At 33.8% G+C, this 16,542-nt stretch overlaps 1 protein-coding gene across 1 annotated transcript in view; it reads right to left on the bottom strand.

Moving 5' to 3' along the window:
- Window positions 1-2,088: 2,088 nt before the first annotated feature.
- CHMP2B (charged multivesicular body protein 2B) overlaps window positions 2,089-16,542 on the bottom strand; it is a 31,619-nt gene continuing 17,165 nt past the window's right edge. Inside the window, exons 2-6 of the mRNA XM_004002839.5 lie at window positions 16,066-16,157; window positions 11,920-12,114; window positions 8,190-8,292; window positions 4,206-4,312; window positions 2,089-4,007 (exon numbers count right to left, since the gene is read on the bottom strand). Of these exons, the coding sequence (XP_004002888.4) occupies window positions 3,897-4,007; window positions 4,206-4,312; window positions 8,190-8,292; window positions 11,920-12,114; window positions 16,066-16,157 (608 nt within the window). The 3' untranslated portion in view covers window positions 2,089-3,896. The remainder of the gene's footprint in view (window positions 4,008-4,205; window positions 4,313-8,189; window positions 8,293-11,919; window positions 12,115-16,065; window positions 16,158-16,542) is intronic.

The following is a 16,542-nucleotide window of genomic DNA, read 5'->3' as shown; positions in this document are numbered from 1 at the left end:
GCTTCCTTAAAAATAGAAAATGGTAAATGTTATTTAGAATTCTAAACTGCAATTAAACAAGTGACAGATGTGATTTACTGTGCAGTGTCTATGTGTTTAACATTTGGGAATACATCCAAAGCTGACATTAGCCACAGAGCCTTTCCATTTCTTGTTTTTATGAGCTCTTCTGTGAGAAATCTTCAAGAATTTCATGGAGTTCCATTAAAATGGAAGGCTCTGTTTGTCACTTATACCTACTGGTAAACGCTCAGTTTTACCCTATAGAGGTGGCTGAGAAATTCATTTAATTTACCTTTCCATTTCTAATGGTAAAAATAAAGGATCTGCCTGTAAAGCGGAAGACCCAGCTTCAATCCCTGTGTCAGGAAGATCCCCTGAACAATGAAATGGCAACTCACCCCAGTATTCTTGTCTGGAAAATCCCATAGCCAGAGGAGCCTGGCAAGCTATGGTCCATGGGGTTACAAAGAGTCAGACACAACTGCATAGCTAACACTTTCACTTTCCATATCTAATGGTAAAAATAGTTAAAGAATTATTTTCAGTGTTTGGGACAGAGATGTGTGTGTGCACCCATGCAACAATGTATGCTGTTCCTATAGCTGGGTACCTGAAATCAGACTTCAGGATCCTCAGGCTTCCTTGAAGGGAAATTCAATCCAGTTGACTCTTGAAAGAACTAAGTAATAGGAATTGTCTTAAACACATTTATGGACTCAGATTCTATAGAAATTGAAAAGTTAATCTATTCTTCTGTAACTATAAAACCCTATTCATGTAGAGTAATGGCATCAAAAGAGAAAGTCATCGCAGGTCTTTTTCAGATTTGCACATACACAGTTTAAACATGGGAATGTCTGAAACAGGGGTATAGATTTAAATTGGACCAACCAGGACCAAGCTAGGGGTGTGGCTACTGGGCTAGTAAGGAATGTCCATGGGGTGAGGGCGGGCTTCTCCTAAAGGCATTCATTACAAATAATACACCTCACTGTGCAGGTAACATGAAGCTCACAGGTCACCAGATTTTCCACTCTGGTCTACATAGGCACAACTGCTTTAAAATTTATTTTATTGAAGTATAGTCGATTTACAAGGTTGTATTAATTTCTTGAACTCATTTCCACTACCTCTGCCATAACCAGACACTGACTCAGTGATCTCCATCCATGACATTAACATCCAGTAATAGAATATGACATTGGGCTGCATCCTTCAGTAAGAGAAATTGCTATCCTCTTCCGCTCACTTTCTATTAGCACACTTGTCAGTTGCTAAAGAAATCCTTTTGCCAAAAGTAGGAAATGAAGAAAATCAAGTAAACATATAAATCAGTTGTTTCATTAAACTCAATGTGTAAGAATCCTTGTTTACTAGTTTTAAGGGTCTAAAAGGAAGTTTTGCTTTTTGCTGACAAAGGTCCGTATAGTCAAAGCTATGGTTTCTTCAGTAGTCAAGTACAGATATGAGGTGGACCGTAAAGAAGGCTGAGCACCAAAGAATTGATGCTCTCCAACTATGGTGCAGGAGAAGACTCTTGAGAGGCCCTTGGACTGCAAGATCAAACCAGTCAATCCTAAAGGAAACCAACCCTGGATATTCATTGGAAGGACTGATGCTGAAGGTGCTCCAATATTTTGGCCACCTGATATGAACAGCTGACTCACTGGAAAAGATGCTGATGCTGGGAAAGATAGAGGGCAGAAAGAGAAGAGGGTAGCAGAGGATGAGATGGTTAGAGGGCACTACTGACTCAATGGACATGAGTTTGAGCCAACTCTGAGACAGTGAAAGACAGGGAAGCCTGGCGTGCAGCAGTCCCTGGGGTCGCAGAGTCAAACATGACTTATTGACTGAACAAGAAGCAGCATAACTTACAAATTTACAGACAATGCTCATCAAAACTAGAGCATTTTATAAATATAGCCAAATCAAAATGACTCTATTTTTTCCTTTGGGTCCCAAGGTCTTCTGTGGCATTCATGTTTGACTGAAATTGTTTTTAAAAATCTCTAAGACTTATCTGTTTAAAGATTTTAAAATGGTTATCCCCTGCAAGTTCCAGGAAAGAAATTATCAGATAAATTTCATGTGAAACCACCAATTATTAGATTTATTCCATTCACAAGCATCAGTTCTATACCAACTGCTAGTTCTTAAACAGACATATAAACAGCATTGTTATCTAATTTTTCCTTCCAAGAAAGTAATAAAAATCATTCTTTTGAAAAATTACCAGATATGCATAAAACTTTTAACTTTAGCAGAAATCAAAAATAGAGTAAAAGAGATAAGGGGGAAAAAAAACATAACAGCAATAAATCTTTATTGAGGTTTTTTTTAAACAAAATAATTTTAAAAACAAAAAACCCCACATGTAAACAAGAAAGTAAATAAAGTTAGTTGGCATTATTATGTACATCCAAGAATCAAAACAAGTCCTGTGTTAACATTCCATAATCAAGTAAAATGTTTTGACCCATCAATGCTCAGGGTACCTGTATTTAATGTCATCAATAATGAAATCTTATCTTTGAACATTATAAAATGGTTTATGGATTATAAAGTTTAGGTTTTCATTTTTCTCATCAATCCTTATGCCATATGTCCACTAGTCCTAAAATGTATTTATGTTGTCCATATTAGTCCAAAACATTCATTGTCCCAAATTAACCAGGTTACAGTTATTTGATCTCCTCCAGAAGAGTTTTTAAAGGGTGGGATGTACTAAAATCCATATATGACAACATCATTTTTCAAAGCTAACGTAATTCTAAATTCTATCTAATCTGCCATGTCTTCATTTCTTCTCACTTTCTATACATACATTAAATAACATAGCAACTTTACCTTAAAAAATGCAGTTAATACATTAATACACATTCAGGCAGCAATTTCTGACAAAGTTGTAGTTTATTTACCAAGAAAAAAATGTTAATTTTTAAAATTTAGGTTGAGTACTGTCTTAGTAGTGTCACTTAATTGAGAACGATGGCTTCATCAAACCCCAATGAGGGTTTGATATACACATTAATACAATTCAAAACTAAAGAGATTCAATTATAATTCATATGGAAGAAATCTTCTCAGTTCTGGAAGAAAGACCAAAATATATTGTTTTATTAATATAAAATGTTATTAATTCAGTGTCTGTTTTTGCTAATTATATTTAATTCACTTTATAAGCTTTAAAAAAAAGTGCCTGGCTAATTTTTGCAAGAGGCTTCAATTTGAGTTTAAAATGTAGTTCTTTTCTGTCAGTTAAAATAATTTAAAGATGTGCACAATATGTTTGTACTGTTTAAGGCAGGTGCCAAGCACATTTTCAAAGGTAATAAACTTACCAAGTAGAATGTTCTCCCAAAGGAAAAGAAAAGAAAAGCTCATAACTGTTTTTGTTTAAGACAGATGTTCAAATAGCACTCTTCTTTTAGGTGACTTAAAAATAATTTGACAGCTGAACCGCCTATGGTCATAACACAGATCACTTACAAAGGACAAGTAACAGACACAAAATTAATGGTACTTTTAATATTCTTACAAGTCTCTTTAAGTTGGTGCCTCATGGCTTTAACAAGATTTGTATTCTGTGTAAAAAGATTCAGAACATAAATACACTAAGGAATGAATATAATTCCTCTATGCCATGCAGAAAAGAAGTCAACATTTTACACATCATCACTCTCAAAGAGTTCTAATTAAAATCCAAACTGTTCCCATTTTTGCATCATTGTCATTCTTTGGCAAAAGATTCAAAATAGCCATGGGTTAGGAAAAACTGTTTACTCATGGTCTTCATTTCTGCAAAATAAATGTGCTTTGTAAAAGGAATCTTCACTCTGCCTGGTTTATACTAAATAATTATAATAGGCAAAATATAATGGCTTTTTAAATTAATCTACTCCTAAAGCTTTGAGTTGCCGTTCAATCTCTTCATCGGAGATTGTAGACTTTGAAGTAGAGGCAGATGGTAAGCTTCGGGCAGCTGATGGAGCTTTGGCCATCTACATTAAAGAGAGAAAAAGAGAAAAAAAAAAGTATTAACAAACTTTCGGGTTAGGACATAAAGGATATGCTGCAAGAGGTGTAATTTACTTTTCAAACAGATATTAAAAAACATACATCTAACATAAAGGAAATCTTAACATAATGAAGTGAAGAGAAAGTATTTCCATCTGAGAGAATAGGACATTCGTTCATACCTTTCCAGAGATTTCAATTCCAATTTCATCAAGAACTTGATTCACAATGTCTTGGCTTTCTTCTTCATCATCAGAGGCATCAAAGATGTCATCAAGTGTGTCATTGACTTGAAGGGAGAAGAGGAAACAAAGCAGTTACTTTCAAACAGATTTCAGGTTAGGTTTATATTTTTAGAAAAAGGCCCAGCAATGTAATTTACACAGTGCAAATAAAATCTATGAATAGATGGAGAAAAGTAAATACCTTAGATAGTTTACACTTAAGGAGAACAGAAAAAAAAAAAAAAAACCAGATTCTGATAAATGGAAAGGTGAATGATTATAAAAGTTTCAAATGGAAGAGACGACGCCCATCTGGAAGGAAGAAATACTTGAGATGGTCACTGAAGGACATGCAGAGATACAGTAGCATGAGCAAAGTCACAGTGGAAAGCAACAGGGATACATGTAAGGAAGAGTAAGTTCTTCTGTTTGACTATGTAAGATGTATAAATGCAAAGGGGTTGGGAAGGAAAGAATTTTAAAAACTGGCCTATGATTGTTATTAACATGATCACTGGGGAAGGTCCCAGAGGAAGAAAGACAAGTAACCTAGCCTGATCTCACGTAAGCACCCTGCTAACTGGTTGTCCAGTAAACCGACTAATATTTGCCAGCAAGAGAGTCCCTGTTTATGAACTTAGCAGGCTGTTTTTGTTTTAGGATTGTTGTAGCTACAACCTATGGGTTTATATCTATGAGTTCTTTGAAAAGAACATATAAGATAGGTGACCACCTGAAGTATAAATATATTTCCTACACTTTGTAAATGTTCTGTTGAACATGAAATAAGCAAACAGATTAGACATATCATCTATGATGCTTATGTCTGTTACGGGAAGAAAAGATTTGGCGAGTCATTTCGGATGGCCCCACCCCTCTCCCTGTTCTGCATGAGTATCTTAACAGCTTGTATCCTTGACATTGCTAATAAAGCTTGATATTGATTAAGATCTCTACTGAGCATTGTTTGATAATTTTGATTTTTTTGTGTCAGTTTAATAGTATAAAATCAACTGGAAAAAGCTAAAGAGCTTAAGACCAAAAAAAAAAAAAAAGGAACACCATCTCTGAAGAAGTAAAGTGAATGCTAAACTTTTATTTAGAATCTCAGTTCTTACACTTAGTAACTGGCCCACTTTATGGGAAGTCACTTTACCACTATGGGCCTCAATATTTGCATTGAGAAAAGAAAGGGGCTTGACCTGAAAACTGTCTTTGATTTATGATGTGGGACTTTATTTTTGTAGTCAGAAAAGTGTCACTATGGGAATCTGATCAGCATGCTCAGAAGTAAGCCTCCAGAAAAATTATTTAGCAGTGATACTCAGATGGTAGTGAAGTAACAAGGGCTGTAGGGAGTCCAGGTTAGAGTTAATAAGGGCTGGAATGAAAAACTACTCACAGAAAAAAATGAAAGAAGAGGATAGAGAAGCAGCACCAGAATGGTATAATCAGGATTAGCAGAGAAAAATGTTTTCAGGAAAAGTGTTAACAAAATTAAAGATGTAATAAAAATTTCCCAAAGATCTTGTTTCCAAAACCTGAATGTGAACAAGCATTGGAACAACACTGTAAAATATAAATTCTAATTTGAAAAAGATATGTCCATCTAAACCTTGTATTTATCTCTGGATGAAAATACTAATGTTAATACACTCTACTGAAAAAAATGAGTCACCACCAATAACTACTATTCTTTCAGACTTGCAAATTACTAAAAAACAAATGAGAACAACAGTGATAGACACGAATTTTAAATACAGGCTTATTGATTCTCTTCATTATGGCTTAATGGAATATTTAATTCCTCCACTAAGATCTGCTCACACCTGTGCCATCATTGGAATCCACATAAACATGTTAGATACTATGATCATTATATAAATGGCAATTCTCTCAGTCACTAAGAATTCACTAATGATGTTTTTGAAAAATTATATTTTTAAAAGTAAAAGTGAAACCTAAAGAATTTTTGAAACTGTCAGACATATGCATGCGTGCTCAGTCATGACTGACACTTTGTATTCCCATGAAAGAGCCCATGAGGGGCCTCTATCCAGAGAATTCTCCAGGTAAGAAAACTGGAGTGGGTGGCCATTCCCCTCTTCTCCAGGAAGTCTTCCCAACCCGGGGATCAAACCCAGGTCTCCTGTATTACAGGCAGATTCTTTACCATCTGAGCCATCATGGAAGCCCCAAGAATACTGGAGTGGGTATCCATTCCCTTCTCCAGGGAATCTTACTGACCCAGGGATGGAACCCGGGTCTCCCGCATTGCAAGCAGATTCTTTACCATCTGAGCCACCAAAGAAGCACAGTGTTGTTAAACCACAGAAGGAAAATAGATACTCTGAAATAAAATACTAGGACTATCGTGAATTTAGTAATCCTAGTAATTTAGATACTACTTTATACAATAAATGCTGTCAAATTAAAATGCTAGGAGATAAACAACAGCTAAACTGACATATCCCTATACAGCTGTAAAATAGTTAGACAATATCTTTGTGAAACGATGCTAGTTTTGACATATTATACAAGTAACAATTCAATGTATTATACAAGTAACAATTCAATGTTGACCAGGGTGCTGTGAAGGGTCACTCATTTGTTATCGATGAAATAAAGATTGGATAGTCCTTCTGAAATAATCTGGTAGTTTGAACCAAATTGGGAATCCCTTGGACAGGAAGGAAATCCAACCAGTCCATCTAAAGGAAATCAGTCCTGAATATTCATTGGAAGGACTGATGCTGAAGCTGAAACTCCAATACTCTGTCCACCTGATGCGAAGAACTGACTCATTTGAAAAGACCCTGATGCTGGAAATGATTGAAGGCGAGAGGAGAAGGGGACGAGAGAGGATGAGATGTTTGGATGGCATCACCGACTCAATGGACGTGAGTATGAGTAAACTCTGGGAGTTGGTGATGGACAGGGAGGCCTGGCATGCTGCAGTCCATGGGGTCACAAAGAGTTAGACACGATTGAGTAACTGAACTGAACTGATGAACCAAAAGTCTTATAAAAGTTAACAGTCTAAGAACACTGAAGAAATTCAGACAAAGATATTACAGAAACATATTTATCAAAAGACTGTCAAATAAACTGAACATTTTAAAACAACCTTACCAATATAAGAATTGTTCAATAAATTAGGATATATTGATGTTATATAATATTAAATCCATTTTATATAACAGAAAATTCAAGGTTATGAGGTCATCTTTATGTTATACTACTATGTTTTTAAAGGCAAGATAAGATTCAAAATCATCTATGTTATCTCACTTTATAAGATATAGAAAAATACAGGAAAGAAATAATATTAACACTATAGGTGGTATAATGATAAATTTGTTTATAGCCTTATTCCTCTTATTCCTCATAGTTCTACCACAGTGTGTAGTTTATACTCAATAAGAAGAAAATTAAATATTAAATTTAGATTCTGGAAGGGGAAAAAGAAAAAAGAATGAAAAAGCTCCATTATCTCTACCTGTAATATAAACAGATCTTCTAGAGTATGAAATATATATCTTCTATAATATGAAAAAATATATCTTCTATATATTTATAGATCTTCTACAGTATGAAATAGTCAACACAACTCTTAAATTATCTAACTTATACTAGGAAGCGTTGTTTTAGTCACAAGTTGGTTTTGTTTCTCTAATCTATAAAGTAAAACTGCTGAGGCCAAATAGCACAGAAATATGGCATCACATATTTTACATTTTTCTCTCAGCGAAATGTTAACAGAATTTTGAGCCTTACACAGAAACTTGATGAAATTCCAATACAGTTGTCTATTTAGAAGGGAGCTGCATCATTTCTTTTCTCATCTGTGTCTTCATGGGTGAGAATATGAGGTTGTTGGTAAATAAACTTTCTAATTGAAAGATGAAAAAACAAAATTTCATTACAAGTGATTACACTTACTCATTTCTTCAGTCATTTCCATTTTCATGTTTTCCTTCTGGAAATTCTGCATTGTTTGTAAAGTCTTTTGTGGATCCATCTTCTTGTTTACTGCCTGCATTGTCTTTAAATATATGAAAAGATTCATGTTACGTACATAATTATGAAATTTTACTATGGAATAAGTCCAAAGGAAACACATCAATAAAGGTAGATTTTTTTTAAAAGATAACCATTCTGCCATAATCAAACATGAAAGTGTTAATATTATTAAAAAAAAATTAAACTACTCATTTGGAAACCATCTGCTTAACATCTATATAATAAAGACCACTGTGGAAAAACTTATCTGAACAATAGGCAAAAAATTATGCAATAAAAAAATACTGCTAACAAAATCCATTGCTACTCATATAGGAAAACTACATTTGCCTATTATGTGGCAAGCAGGTAATATCTAAATTTTTTTAAAAAATTAACTTTTTTCCAAAAATTTTCATGTCTGAATTAAAGGACACTTATTTAATTTAAAACCATGATTTCAAGAAATGATAAAAACATTGAGCTTTGCAAAAAATATGTGAACATTTTATATTCACAACTAATTTAATTAAAACAAATTAATGATATCAAGTATGGCCAAAATATTTTATATATTATTATCATATATGTATCTGGGTATATGTGTTTATTGTATGTGTGTTACATAAGATATGTCAGTTCAAAGATAGAGAACAAACAGTCTTTTATGCATGCTGCAGCCAAAGTAATTTTTTCAAATACAAGACTGTACCCTCCCATCCCCCACCAGCTCACACGTACCTCATTCTCTAGGGGCTTTGCATTGTTCTTAGCATTGAAAACTCAATTCCATAAACAGACCAAACATCCTAACCCTGCCTAACAAGCCAGTCACATTCTGCACCACTGCCCTCTAGGTACACTGACCTTCTATTTCCTTAACTGTACTGTGTTCCCTCCCACCACAGGACCTCTGCATATACTGTCCCTCTGCTGGAATGCTCTTCTTCACTTGCTTTCACTATAAATACTTCAGATTTTAGTTTCCCACCTTAGGGCAGCAGTTTCTGACACCCTAGGTTAGAATAGATATTCTTGTTAAATCCTACTCACTACAGATAAAAGTTTTATGTATTGGTGTAAATTATATGACTTTATTTGCAAATTACAGTACTTTTACAAAAATATACTAATAACAACTACAAGGCTGACAGTGATAACAGAGCAGCTAATGCTGATATATATTATTTCTGTGTGCCAGGCACTGTTCTAAGCACTATATGTATTCAATATAATATTTAAAGTTAAATACATTAAAACCTAACAAGTCTTTATATGCTAAGTATTACCATTTCCTCTCTATTACAAATGAAGGATGAAGAGCTTGTCGAGATCACACAGCTATCAAGTAAGATATGAACCCAAGTAATCTGACTCCAAAGCCCATGTTTCTAATCATCGAATTAAAGGGAAAAAAAGTAAAAAGTGTTAGTCAGTCAGTCATGTCCAATTCTTTACGACATCATGGACTGTGGCACGCCAGGCTCCTCTCTCCATTGACTTTTCCAGGCAAGAATACTGGACTAGGTAGCCATTTCCTTCTCCAGGGAATCTTCTTGACCCAGGACTGAACCCGGGTCTCTTGCATTACAGACAGATTTTTTACCATGTGAGCCACAGGGAAGCCCAATCACTGAACTAAAACTACCTCTCAAATGGGATGCTTTGTAAATAGACTTTAGTCAGCACTTGCCTGGTTATGCTTCCCATTTCATCCCCATCACTTTTTATAGTTCCTACTTAGAGGACCTAAACAAATATTTCTTGAATTAACAAATTTTTAAGAAATTTAAGTGAAAATTCTAATTTGTACATTGTTATATGGCAGGACCACATTAGGTATGTTTTCTTCCCCTATCACTTGCAGAAAATTGCAAAATGAGTTGTCTTCTTCCTCAACATTATTAAAAGGTTATCCAGCTCTGGTGTGTGATCTTAAGATACGACCTTATCTTCAAATTAGACAGATATTTAGTTCTATCGATTTGTAAAACCAAAAAAGGAAAACAAAGTTTTTCTGCTCTTAACCATGCATTTCCACTGTAAATGACTAAGATCCATTAAAAGTAAGGAAACTGACCGAATAAGCTTTATTCAGAATAGACAGCTTTGAAACAATCTGTTTCTTAAAGGAACACAGCGTGCCACTGTACTTACTGTACATAAAATGGACACATTCCATTTCATGTGTTCTGTGGTCTAAAAGGCAATTTTAGTCAATCCTCATTATTTCTGAATTCCTTATTTGTGAATTTGCCTACTCACTAAAATGTATTTGTAACCTCAAGTCAATACCTGCAGGACTTTTATGCTCGTTTGTGGACATGCACAGAGTGGCATCAAGTTTGAGTGGCCCAACAAGCATAATTCCAGCTTAGGTCTCCCAAGATGACACCCTGCCGTCTTGACTCAGCACTAATAATGTAAATCAGTGTCATCTTTGTGGTCTATTTTTTCCCTTTTGGTTGGTGATTTCACTGTTTAAAATGCTCCCCTAAGCATAGGACTGAAGTATGGTCTACACAAGTTAACAACAACTGTGATCAAAGGCTCACAGGAACCTAATCCTCCATTTCCCCTAGGAACAATGGTTCGATACTCCCTAATTCAGTGTTCCTCAAACTTTATAGAATGTAATTACTGCAAATAATGAGAAGTAATGGTTATGGACTATTTTCCTAATATATATAACCCTATACTTTCTCTCCTCTGGGTTAATCTTTTCTTTTTGTTCTTCATATTCATGCTCTTTCTTCCCTTTATTTAAAGCCTGCTGATAATTTTGGTCTTCCAGAAAGTCTTTCACTTCAGTCTATTCAAGGATCTGTGCAGTTCACTGAAACATGGAGAACAGAATGTTGTAGAGCGTAAGCTTCCTTTTTAGCACATCTCAACCTTCTCCCACCGCCAAAATGAACTATGTAATATATGTGAGAGCAGAGCCTTTGTCTTGAACTTCTTCTGGTCTCTCACAGTTCTTAATACACAGCAAAGAGCTCACTATTAAATGTCTGAAAGGCTCACAGTCTTTTAAGTTCTACAGTAAAATCATTAAGTTTTTTTAATCTAAGGACTGTAAGTTAAACTTACATTCCTGATAAAATGAACTGATAAATTCTTCTGAAAATATTCATACAACTTTCTGACAACTTCATGAAAATGAATCAAGAGGAAACTATAATCCAAATTATTATATCAGAATATATAGCATATGAAATAAGCCCCAAAATCTTTTTAAAATTTAAGGAAAAAAAAAACTAAATAATGTTTTAAGTCAATTAAAAAAATTTAGACATTACATATAGTCTTGGAAGAGTGGAAGTGCCTAAAACAAAAATTTTATATAAAACAAATTGATAAAAAGCCTAGAGATGTTTATTTGAACTGTGTTTAATTATAACTCATTTGATTAAAAATTACAAAGATTCTATACCATATATATGTTATTTTTATAATATGTAGCCTACCAGGCTCCTCCCTCCATGGGATTCTCCAGGCAAGAGTACTGCAGTGGATTGCCATTTCCTTCTCCTATATATATATATATATGTATATATATATATATTATACACACACATATAAGAGAGGGAGCTTTAAATCTAATTTGAATGCTGATATTTAAACGTCTCAGATGAAATCACAGGCTATGGATATAAAGGTTTCCACTTACTTTTGCTGTAGTAGACATGGCTCCTGCCATCTTCATCTGAGAATTCATCACTTTTGTTTGTGTGGACATGGAAGTGACTTTTGAACTTACAGCAAAAGTTCTTGTTTTCTGTTTCCTTAGATGTACAAGCTGCTTGGCTAAAACTCTGCAAGCTTCTTTATTACCAATCTTGGCCATTTTCTTAATTTCTAATTCCTATCAGAGGAAATAAAAAGAAGGCATAGATCATAAAAGGGGGAGTCCTCAGTGATTTGAGAAGAATAGACTGAGCATATACATTATACCCTTTCACCCTGATTATTAAGAGGGTTTTACAAAGTCATACAAATAGTCATTTGAGAGGGCAAACTGTTTTACATGTTTATAAGGATAAGATGAACTAGTACTGTGTTCTACACATACAAAGCAAGTCTACAAAACAGTGCTCACATAAAGCCAAAAAGAAAACTTAAAAACTCAATCCAAAAGTAGGTAGGAAAAAAAAAAAATCAAACGAGGAATTGGTAGAGGATAGCAAAGAAAAAAAAGAGAGTACAGTGGCAGATCTGAAGCTAGTAATACAGACAACTATCTTCAATGAAAAGGTCCATTTACTATGTTAAGTAAGAGACAGACTGGCAAATTAGATGTTGTTTAGTTGCTAAGTCGTGTCCGATTCTTTGTGACCCCATGGACTGTAGCCTGCCAGGCTCCTCTGTCCATGGGATTCTCCACACAAGAATACTGGAGTGGGTTGCCATTTCCTTCTCAGAACATAAAAATATATGCTATCTCAAGAAAACAACTTTAATTAGCAAAACAAAGCTAAATAAAACTAAGTAAAAGGCTAGACAAACATATTCTATATAAATACTTGGTAAAATCTGGAAATTTGGAGTGGTTACATTAACTAGATTTAAAAAAAAAGAAAGAAAGAAAAGGGAATATTACCAGAATAAAAGGGGGCATTTCATAACAAAGGAATTAATACATAAAGATGTCAAACTAATCCTAAATGTGTATGCATCTAAAACAGCGCTTCCAAATTTATTAAGTGCAACTGATACAACTGAAAGGAGAAACAGACAAAGACACAAGTAGCATAAGGGACATCAACAACTCCTTTCTTAAGTACATTGCTGTATTTTAGGGCAAGTGGACAGAAAAACTATAAAGATACAGATTCACAAAAGCATTATCAACAACTTGGTCTAACCAACATTCACTAAAAACTCCATCACCAACAGCAGAATACTCTTTGCAAGTGCACATAAAAAAAAAAAAAGGAATTACCAAAAATATACCACATTCTGGATCAGAAAACAAGGCTCAACAAAAATAAAAGGATTGGAATCCTACAAGTATGATCTCTAACTGGAGTGAAATTAAACTAGAAAGCAGTAAGAAAAATAAGAAAGGAAAATAACAAGCAGAAATTAGGCAACATGGTTCGAAATAAGTCATGCAAGAATTGATGCTTTCCAACTGTAGTACTGGAGAAGACTCTGGAAGGTCCCTTGGACAACAAGGAGATCAAACCACTTAATTCTAAAGGAAATCAACTCTGAACATTCATTGGAAGGACTGATGCTGAGGCTGAAGCTCCAATACTTTGGCCACATGATGCAAAGAGTCAACTCATTAGAAAAGACCCTGATGCTGGTAAAGATGGAGGGCATGAGGAGAAGGGGGAGATAAGAGGATGAGTTGGTTGAATGGCATCACTGACTAAATGGACATAAGTTTGAGCCAACTCTGAGAGACAGTGGAGGACAGGCAAGCCTGGTGTGCTGCAGTACATGGGGTCATGACAATAATAATAGAAAAAAAAAATCACAGGGGAAATGGGATAATATTTTGAACTTAATAAAATAAAAATGCACATATCAAAATGCATGAGTTGCTGTAAATACAGTTCTTAGAAATTTAAAGTGTTAGAGTTTACATTTAGAAAAACTGAGTATCTAATAGGCTTCAAAATAGAGAAAGCAGAAAAAAAGCAGAGAAAATAAAACACAAAGTATATAAAAGGAAGAAATATATAAACAAGAGAAGAACTCTATAAACTAGCAAGGAAAAACTACAGAAAATTAATGAGATCAAAAGCTTTTTCTTTTACAAGAAATTGATCAAATTGATAAACCACTGCCAATTAGGAGAGAGAGAAAAACAGACAGAGAATACACAAATGACAAATACTGAAAATGCAGAGGAGGGCATCACTTAACAACCAGAAGAAAATATTATAAACACAATGTTATTACATTTTAAAATTTAGTAGAGATGAACAAATTATTTGACAGATGTGCACTACCAGACCTCATTCAAAACGTAGAAAGCTTGATCCATTTGATACCTATTTTCTAAAAATTGCAAATTTTAGAATTTAAAAATCTAGCCACAAAGAGATTTCTGTTAAGTTCAAACATCTATCCGCAAAGAAAACTTCACTCCTAATGACTTTACTGATGAAACCGATCAAACATTTAAAAAAGAAATACACAGACCCTTCCAGTAAATGAAACAGAAAGGGAAACTAGCCAACTCATGCTTTAAGGTCAGCAGTACTCTGATGTTAAACTACATAAGGATACCACACAAAAACATAACTACAAATTAATAGTTTTTATGATCAGAGATACTAATATTCTTATGAAAATTTCAACAAATTGAAATAAAATATTTTTTTAAAAATTCATCACTACTAAGGAAGTTTATCCCAATAGCAAAAGTTTGATTCAACTTTGGAAAATCATCAGTTATGTAATTCACTATACAAACAGACTAAAGAAGAAAAACTACATAATTATCATCTCAATAGATGCAAAAAAAGACAGCACTTGACAAAATTAGTCCCTGATAAAAACTCTCAACAACTAGATAAAGGAACTTCAACCTGAGAAAGGGCCTCTACAAAAAGCCTATAGCTAGTATACTTAATGATAAAAGGATGAAAAATTTTATTTACACAGATGACATGATTGCCTATGTAAAAATCTAATAGAACCTACAAAAAGGCTACTCGACTAAGTGAGTTGAGGAAGGTTACAGAATAAAAGATCAATGTACAAAAAAAATGAATGTATTTCTATATACCAACAACAAAAAATATCAGAAATATGAAGAAAGTAGCACAAGATCAGTATAACCCTGAAATGACCCGGGAAATGACCCAAATGTTCATTAGCTGGTAAACGGATAGTCAAATTTTGCAATGTCCACACAAGGGAATAACAGTCATCAGTAGAAATGATGATACATGTAATGACACTGATTAAGCTCAAAATAATTATGACTGAAAGAAGCCATAAAAAAGTGAAATCACTTTAAGATTTCATTTATATAAAATTCTTGAAAATGTAAAATCTACAATGACAGACTAGTGTTTGCCTAACTGAGGAGGACACAGGGAGAAAGGGGATGGGTAGAAGCGATCACAAAGGGAATAGGAAACTTTTGGGGATGATGGATATGTTCATTACCTTGACTGTAGTAATGGTTTCATGAGATAATACATATATCAAAATGTGTCAAATTATTTGCTTTAAACATGGACAATCAATTGCATGTCAACTATACCTCAAGCATGTTTGTTTTTAAAAATGTTTTAAGCAATATACATTTAAAAACATAACAGAAAAATACTTAAAGATAGCCAATCTATTTTAAAAGTATATTCATTATCAAAGACATTGTCAATAACAGTTAAAATATAAAGTAAGACACCCCATTGGTTAACAGAGTTATTTTCTTGCAACCCTCTCTTGTTTTTTTTTTTTTAATTAATTAATTTATTTTTAACTGGAGGATAATTGCTTTACAATACTGTGTAGGTCTCTTGTCTTCTAGGACTATTTTATCTTTGCTGTTGATTGAGAAGAAGATGGCTGTTTTGAGCAATATTTCTTCCTAGGCATTTATGTCTTTCACAAACAGAAGAATAATTTGATTTTATATTCAGCAGAATAAAGACTCCTGATAAAAATCAGGAGAATGACACAGTAAACAAAGGTAACCAGAAATTGCAGGAAGGTATTAAATGCCATTTCTTAGTAAAGTAAATCACTTACCACCTGCCATGTGTCTGTTTCCTAGTTAGCTAATTACTCCAACACTGACTTCTAAATTTGTTAGAAAAGTTAAACTGAAATTTAATGTTCTACTTACCAGCTGTTTTTCTTGTTTCTCTAAAGCTGCCCGATCTCTGATTATAGCCCTCTGAGTACCTCGTAACTCTCGATTCTGTTCCTTTATTACATCTAAGAGAATCAGAAAAGAAACCTAAATGTATGAATTAAAGATCTTCTTTAATACCACTTAAAATATTGGAATTAGAAACCTCAATTTAAAAAAAATTACAAGATGTTAAATTTTTTGTTTCAATAAACCAAACATTAATCAAATGTTAGAATGAATTATAAATATTGATTATATAAAAAAACACTGAAGTACAAACACATTATAGTCTGAGGTTTAGTCAAAAGAATATATAAATCACACTAAAGTACTCCCTTAGAGAACTGATTATTATACATTGCTTTTATGACATGTATATATATGTCACATGTATGCAAGCGAGTGAGCAAACACACACACACACAACATTTGTCATCTCTTCCCTACTTCAATATTACACGAAATTCC

Source organism: Ovis aries, chromosome 1 (genome assembly GCF_016772045.2).
Source record: "Ovis aries strain OAR_USU_Benz2616 breed Rambouillet chromosome 1, ARS-UI_Ramb_v3.0, whole genome shotgun sequence".
Taxonomy (NCBI): domain Eukaryota; kingdom Metazoa; phylum Chordata; class Mammalia; order Artiodactyla; family Bovidae; genus Ovis; species Ovis aries.
The sequence above is the reverse complement of the archived record's forward strand: the minus strand, read 5'-3'. Positions and strand labels throughout refer to the sequence as shown.